Here is an 8,176-nt window from a genome sequence, read left to right as displayed (position 1 = left end):
GCAGTACTTTATCCTTCTAAGTTGATTTTTTAATTAATTCTCTGAATTTGCAGGTTTTCATATGAATCTTTCTGCTGTACTTTAATCACATGTAGAAATCTTCACACTTTTTTGAAAGTCAAACTACAAATAAACAAAGTTAACCACAAAAGAAAGTCACCTTTTGTAAAAGACGTAAATATTTTTACGTGTTGACGTGAAAGCTAAATAATAAATAAATGACGTTAAGGTGTTTAAATGTGGTTTGGTTGTCAAGAGTTGTTATAAATGTGTATTTTTCTGGAAATAAAATGCTTGTTTTAATTTTATTTGAATGTGCACGCACACAAAATAATGAATTAAAGTGTTTTTTTTTCTACAGGGCAAAATGCAATCCAACGCAACAACCTCTGAAAGTGAGTTTGTTTACTTGTTTATTGTAACCATAAATTGTTTGTTTAGATGTGCTTTGAGTGTTCTGTTTCTGATCAGTTCAGCTTCGCCACACAAAAGTGGAAGGAGAGTCGGTGTGTGGGCGTAAAGCGATAAACTTCACGTTTTTACTGCCCTGCCACAAAAACCTTGAACGTACAAAAAAGTTTTATAAAAAAAAAGAGATCAGCTTTTCTGACATTAGTATTAAGCAAAGAAGGAAGTCAGTGAGAGCGTCGACAGAAGGGGAACCCAGTGTCCGTGAAGCAAAAAAAGAAACAAAGTGGTGTTCCCAGAACTGACATGAACAAATAACCTGATATCAACAACATCTTTAAAATAGTTATTTCTGCTTTTTCAAAYGAAAGTGCAAAAGTACGGAGGACTGAAACTGCCAAAATAAATATATTCAATTACATTAACCAGTGATAACATTTAAAGTTTTATTTCTATTCCAGGATATTATATGTATTTATATGGTTTTTTTTTTATCTTTTTGCAACAATTTGTAAATTAAATCTGCATCATAATCTGTCACAGTCTAATGAACACAGAAGCTCTTTTTTTAGGAAGTGACTTTTTTTTATAACTTCAGGTTAACAAAGCTAGATTATTAAAAGGGAACACGGCCAGAGTAAACATAGAGATGAATATAATTTATGTTCAGTAAATTAACTGTATTTCTTTACTTTTTCAGTGTTTACCTGCCTTGTTTCATTTCTCAACTTCAGCTCATAACTTTAGCTCATAAAAAACAGCTTCTGTTAARTTATAAACTGTTCAACACAAAGTAGAGCTGTCAAAGAGTTCATAACAGATTTAAAAAGGTTTACGCTATAACTGTTAATTAGTCATGCTAACAGTGCTAGCAGCTACCAAGGTTTCAAATACGATGTTTAAATGCTTTTTAATATTTTTCAAAAGTATTAGAGATCCCTGATTATTTGTAACATTAGCGATTAAGATGAATGAGGATAACAGAGCTGAGCTAATACACATGACGATATAGCATTAGCGCCTGAGATAACACATATTTTATACATAGTGATATAGCTTTAGCACCCAAGGTAATACATATAAATGATGATCCAGCATTAGCGCCTGAGCTAATACATTATAGCATTAGCACCTGAGCTAATACATAAACATGGTGATATAGCGTTAGCACCTGAGCTAATACATATACATGGTGATATAGCATTAGCGCCCGAGCTAATACATAAACATGGTGATATAGCATTAGCGCCTGAGCTAATACATAAACATGGTGATATAGCGTTAGCGCCTGAGCTAATACATATACATGGTGATATAGCATTAGCGCCTGAGCTAATACATAAACATGGTGATATAGCGTTAGCGCCTGAGCTAATACATATACATGGAGATATAGCATTAGCACCTGAGCTCATACCTATACATGGTGATATAGCGTTAGCACCTGAGCTAATACATATACTGGTGATATAGCATTAGCGCCTGAGCTAATACATAAACATGGCGATATAGTGTTAGCGCCTGAGCTAATACATATACATGGCGATATAGCGTTAGCACCTGAGCTAATACATATACATGGTGATATAGCGTTAGCGCCTGAGCTAATACATATACATGGCGTTAACAACGTATAAACTAACATCATATATTTATTTGGTGGGGTTGCTAACAGAAATGTCAAAATGAGGCAAATAATTGTGCTTTATTAATTCAAACATGAAATTTTCTTACAGCTTTATATGTGTATTTATTTAAGTAAATGCTAAATCCACTTACATTTTATTACAAAGTAACGTATGTTGTTCATATTTTTATATTCATTCTTGTTTTGGCAGTTCCTCCATATAAAAACAATTTGTATTATGACCCTAAAGAGTAAACAGAAAACTTCATCTGTTGTTTGTTTGTTTGTTTGTTTTATTGCCGCAGGTGAGAACCTTGCCATTGCACTCTACGACTATGAGGCTATTCATGAAGGAGATCTGGGCTTTAAGAAGGGAGATAAGCTCAAAATCTTAGAAGAGTAAGTAGTTCTGGGACAATCAGCTATAACAATATGACCGTCTGAATAACACTTTKCTATAAATTATGGCTCCGACCAATGGAATGGTGAAAATATATGTCAAACATATGAATGTATTTGTATTACGGTTTAACAACAGGTCTTTTGGTTGCTCTGAGACGTGGAGACGAACGTTCGGAGTATCACAATCCGTGTAACAACTCAGGCTTTTTAGCAGAGCTTGACATAGACCTCGTCAAAATTCTGCTACATTTGAGTTTTTAATGTTTTCTTTTTCGCACTTCAGATCAGGCGAGTGGTGGAAGGCCATGTCAATCATCTCCGGTCAGGAAGGCTTCATCCCGAGCAACTATGTAGCTAAAGATACTCTGGAAGCAGAGGAGTAAGTGTCCAAACTCTAACGTAAAACATTTACTAGTGAAACGTTTTAGGTTTGACAGCGTTTAAACTCAAAGAGTCGTAAACAAACCAATCAGTGGAAGTTAAGAACGCCGGCCGTTAAGAGGTTTTCTGTACTGACTCACCTGTTTCCTGTTGTTCAGCTGGTTCTTCAAGGGAGTGAGCCGGAAAGATGCAGAGAGGCAGCTGCTGGCCCCTGGGAACCGAGTCGGGTCCTTCATGATCCGGGACAGCGAGACCACCAAGGGTGAGTAAACAAAAGCTTTATCTTTGTTTTCCTACCCACCGCCGCTAAAAGCTAAGAACTGTACGAAGAAAAGTTAAAGCTGCTGTCAGTGACTTGTTGTGGTCTCTACGGTAACGACGCGTCAGCGTCTTTCACTCCCTGATGGCAAACCTAGAGAGGCAGAGAAAAACAGACTGAAAAATAACCCTCAAACAAACCGTCACTGTGCAAAAACCAGTGGGCACAGCTAACCAAGATTTGCTAACTAAAAATATAGTTCGGCTAACGTTAAGCCTCTAAACCAGAGATATGCATTGTTTCGCTAATCAGCTAAGAGCTAATAAGGGGGTAAAAAAATTGTTTAGTGAATTAGCTTTTTCACTAACTTTAAGTCTGCTAACAGCTACAGCTAACTAACAAGCTAACATTAACAGGCCTGTTTCAGTCCCACCAGAAGACAAAGATGTGTGATGTAGACCAGAGGTTCCCAAACTGGGGTCCCAGGACCCCCAGCAGTCCATGAGCCCTGTCTTGGGGTGGGGTGTCCTCAAATTTTTTAAATCAATTGTTATTTTGGATTTTATTTGAAAAATTAATTTGAGGAACAATGCACTAATAAAACAAACATACTAAATCAAACAAAAAATTAATATTCTCATAGTATTTAGGGGTTAAAATGACAGTAAATTATTTCTAAAACAGCATGGGGTTTATGAGGGGGTCCCTGGACATTTGTCACACTTGTGAGGAGTCCCCAGACCCAAAAAGTTTGAGAACCCCTGATGTAGACTGAGTGACAGTTGTCTTAGCGATTAGTGATTAGCTGTTAGTTTTAGCTTCTGTTAATTTTTTTATGTTTAGCACAGTGCTAGGGACAGATAATCAAAAGGTTTTAGCTGTAGCCTTCACTACTTTTTTTTTACATGTTTAGCGGTTTTGCATCTGATCTGATTGCCTTCTGGWCGCCCTCCTTTAGCAGTTTTCCAGGCACTGGGAAGAGATCCAGGGGCAGATCCAAAACTCTCTGGTGGGATTATAGATCCTCACTGGTCGGGGAACACCTCAGGGGTACCCCAGGAGGAGCTTGGGGAGTCTCTGGGAAGAAGGCCTTGACGTGACCACAAATAATGGATATTTAAAAAGGAAAGCATCAAACGTAATAACTGTTGTTCTGTTCGTCTTCTCAAACAGGCAGCTACTCTCTGTCCGTCAGAGACCTTGACCCTCAGGCCGGAGACACGGTGAAACATTATAAAATTCGAACGCTGGACAACGGAGGATTCTACATTTCTCCTCGTATCACCTTCACCACCCTGCTGGAGCTGGTCAGCCATTACAAGAGTGAGTTACAGCTGTCAGAGCAATTTATACTGAATAATCTCCATCACAGGATGGAATCTCATTTCAGAGGTGTTTGTCTCGGTGAACCACTTCTGCTCAATCAGTATCTTGTTCTGTGCTGCCCTCTCCTGGCCAACAATAATAGCACTTCTTCTGTTTTTTATTCAGAGCAGGGAGATGGTCTTTGCCAAAGCCTGACATCTCCATGTTTGAGCCCCAAACCTGAAAAGCCATGGGAAAAAGACGCCTGGGAAATCCCAAGATCTTCCCTAAAACTGGATAAGAGACTCGGCGCCGGACAGTTTGGAGAAGTCTGGATGGGTGAGGAGGCAGTAAATCACTGCAGAATATATTTATCGACCAACTGATGAAGCCTAAAACTGATCCTGTAATTGTTCCGTTGTTTGTTTTAGCTACGTATAATAAGCACACKAAGGTGGCCGTGAAGACCATGAAGCCAGGGAGCATGTCGGTCGAAGCCTTCATGATGGAGGCCAACCTGATGAAGAGTCTACAGCACGACAAACTGGTCCGACTCAACGCTGTGGTCACCAAGGAGGAGCCTATTTATATCATTACTGAGTATATGGAAAAAGGTGAGCTTCATTTTGTGAACTTGGAGACTTTGAGAGCTGAGACCTGTTGTAGTCGTTGGGTTAGACGACCAAAGTCCTGAGACTTTCAGGGMTAGAACCCATCAATTTATTTTGGTCACCTGTATCCAAGGTCTCATTCTCTTGGTCATGACTCAGAGTTTGTGACTACAGAAGAAACGAAGATGAACCAGTAAACTCCTTTTTCACAATACTTGTATGGACAGAAGACGACTAGGATCTCGATGTCCTTCAACTAAATTAGGTTTACCCTGGAGCCAGACCTGGAGGAAGAGCTCATCAGTGAGCATGTGGTTACCAGGCCTCTACCCGTGGGGTTTGGTTTGGGTACGCTACATGGTTTCATCCCCATGTTGGGCCTCCACCTTCAGGGGGAGCAACATGGGTCAAAGTGCTAAAGGTGGCAGCCGAAGGAGGGGACCTCAGCGCTCTGACCCTTAAGCTACTAAAGTCTGCTCCTTTTAAAGAGTCTACTTAAAGTCCTGATGCATTCTCAATAATCCACACAGAATCAAAAATGTTGAGTCAGGTCCTCTGGATAAGTTCTTCTTTGTTGAAACCTTTCGTTTTTTAAGCTCTAACGATCAGTCAATAGGCTGCTGATCCTCTGTTTGCCTGTAAACCAACCAACCAACCAACCAACCAACCAACCAACCAACCAACCAACCAACCAACCAACCAACCAACCAACAAACTGGCTGATCCACTTTGTGACGGTACTGTTTATGAAGCTCATTTTGCCTCCAACTCCTCAGACTGAAGAAGGTTTTTGGATAAAAGATGAAATGTTTCGACAAAGAAGAACCCATCCAGAGGACCTGACTCAACCTACTCAAAGATATTTAACMTATGACCGTGTCCCACTATTGACGTCTACAAATGTTTGTTAAAATGTGTGTGTCTGCAGGTAGTTTATTAGACTTCTTAAAGAGCGARGAAGGGAACAGAGTCCAGCTCCCAAAGCTCATCGACTTCTCGGCTCAGGTGAGGCAGTTTTTTGGGCAACGGAGGGGGATAACGTGAACTTTTATTTATTTCCTTCTGTTAAATGGTTCGTCTTCAGATCGCAGAAGGCATGGCCTACATCGAACAGAAAAACTACATCCACAGAGACTTAAGAGCCGCCAACATCCTGGTTAATAAGGCTCTGGTCTGCAAAATCGCAGACTTTGGGCTCGCTCGAATCATTGAGGACAATGAGTACACAGCCAGGGAAGGTACGCCCCTAACACGTCTGAGATGCTCGACCAATGACAATCARCAGGAATTTACAAAACAAATACCAAAAATGACATCTATTTTGGATCAATTGAAGCCTTTTAAAGAGTTTTTTGGATGCCCAGTTATAAAGAAGTAAAATAGTCCAGCCTAGATGTGATAAACGAATGGACCAGATTATTCTGCAACATTTTGAGACCYGTTGTGTTTAACTTGAGATTCCTCATCGGGTATTTAAAATGTGTTAGTAAAATAAAATGATTGTAAGAGACATTGGTAGACATGGRTCTGCTAAATAGCTAACAGCTAATAGCGGAGCCCATTTTTTGTTTAGCGGATTAGCTTTTTCACTAACTTTAAAAATCTGTTAGAGGACCCAGTTAGCTTCCGTTAAATTAGGTTTTGCCAACTTTAAGTTTGCTAATGGCTAACTATCAAGCTAACATGAACAGGTTATGTCAGTCTCACCAGTCTTCAGCTAGACTGAGTGATAGGGATTAGCTGTCAGTGCTAACTTTCACTAATTTTATTTGTTTAGCTGTTGAGAGTTAGCATTTGCTAACTTTTTTTTACACGTTTAACTGTTTAGTGTTAGCGAAGCTAGATTTTTAGTTAGRGGATTAGGCCCACCATTGGTAAAAATTTTAAATAACTTGTTCAGACCTTCAGAGGGGAACTTCTTTGCAGTTATAAAAAATAAAACTGTATTTATGTTGGTTGATGTGATTTAATTTGGGTTTTCAATTTTCCTCAACAACCAGGAGCTAAATTCCCCATCAAATGGACGGCTCCTGAGGCCATCAACTACGGGTCTTTCACAATAAAATCTGACGTCTGGTCGTTTGGGATTTTGTTGACAGAGATTATTAGCTATGGACGCACACCATACCCAGGTGAGAAGATCTTCAAAAACCTCCTCGATTTCCAAACTTATACTATACTTAACTTATAAACTTGCACAAATTTTGACACTGTTCGGTTTGTTTTTCCAGGGATGACTAACCCAGAGGTGATCCGTTCCTTGGAGAAGGGCTATCGAATGCAGCGCCTGGAGTCATGTCCCACTGAACTCTATGAAATCATGCTGGAGTGCTGGAAGAACAAGCCCGAGGATCGGCCCACTTTCGACTACCTGCAGAGCGTCCTGGAGGATTTCTACACGGCCACAGAGAGCCAGTACCAGCAGCAGCCATGAGGCGGTTGTTCACAGCACCGTTGCGTTAAAAACGTACCGTAACAGAAAGTTCAGCTCATAAATTCAACCCATTTCAAAATGGCCACCACAGCCAGCTACCCTTAAAGGGAACTCCAACTAGTTATAAAATCAGACATTATTTGACAAACATTTAATTCAACTGTAAAAGAAAGACTGTTAAAATACTGTAGGATCTAAACTTTTTTTTATAAATTAAAAATAATATATTGTCACATGTACACCATGTTATTTATGCRGCAAAGCATTCTGGGTAAATGACGTGTACTACTTGCTCCYGTGAGAGCTCTATACAGCMTTAACATTAATTTTGAACATTGTTTGACGTTTAGCCCTTTTAAAATAAACTGGAGAACATTGACAGAGAGAAGAATGTAGAAATGACTCAACTCACAACTGAAAATGATGATGGACCTCAGCTTTGGTCTTTTAGCTTTCAAGTTAGCTCCTGAGCTAGTATATAGCAATATATAGTGTTAGCTTCAGAGCTAATATATATAGGGTTAGCTCTGAAGCTATTAGCTACTATATATGGCATTAGCTCTAGACTCTAGAGCTTGTAAATATAGCATTAGCTTTAGAGCTAATAAATGTAGAATTAGCTCTGGAGCTATTAATGGAGCATCAGGTCTTGAACTATATTCACTGTGATACATGATGTTAGCTCCATAGCTAATATAAATGATGTTAGCTCTAGAGCTAATTAATGTAGCATTAGCTCTATAGAGCTA

General features: G+C 39.3%; 1 protein-coding gene across 1 annotated transcript in view; it reads left to right on the top strand.

The window, feature by feature from the left end:
• Positions 1-8,164, top strand: part of hck (HCK proto-oncogene, Src family tyrosine kinase) — a 21,215-nt gene extending 13,051 nt beyond the window's left edge. The window contains exons 3-13 of the mRNA XM_014016327.1: positions 362-395; positions 2,341-2,434; positions 2,721-2,816; positions 2,977-3,080; positions 4,251-4,400; positions 4,569-4,721; positions 4,814-4,996; positions 5,922-5,998; positions 6,078-6,231; positions 6,994-7,125; positions 7,225-8,164. Of these exons, the coding sequence (XP_013871781.1) occupies positions 362-395; positions 2,341-2,434; positions 2,721-2,816; positions 2,977-3,080; positions 4,251-4,400; positions 4,569-4,721; positions 4,814-4,996; positions 5,922-5,998; positions 6,078-6,231; positions 6,994-7,125; positions 7,225-7,427 (1,380 nt within the window). The 3' untranslated portion in view covers positions 7,428-8,164. The remainder of the gene's footprint in view (positions 1-361; positions 396-2,340; positions 2,435-2,720; positions 2,817-2,976; positions 3,081-4,250; positions 4,401-4,568; positions 4,722-4,813; positions 4,997-5,921; positions 5,999-6,077; positions 6,232-6,993; positions 7,126-7,224) is intronic.
• The last annotated feature ends 12 nt before the right edge of the window (positions 8,165-8,176 follow it).

Source organism: Austrofundulus limnaeus, unplaced genomic scaffold (assembly GCF_001266775.1).
Source record: "Austrofundulus limnaeus strain Quisiro unplaced genomic scaffold, Austrofundulus_limnaeus-1.0 Scaffold142, whole genome shotgun sequence".
Lineage (NCBI taxonomy): Eukaryota > Metazoa > Chordata > Actinopteri > Cyprinodontiformes > Rivulidae > Austrofundulus > Austrofundulus limnaeus.
This window is presented reverse-complemented; position numbering and strand designations above follow the sequence as displayed.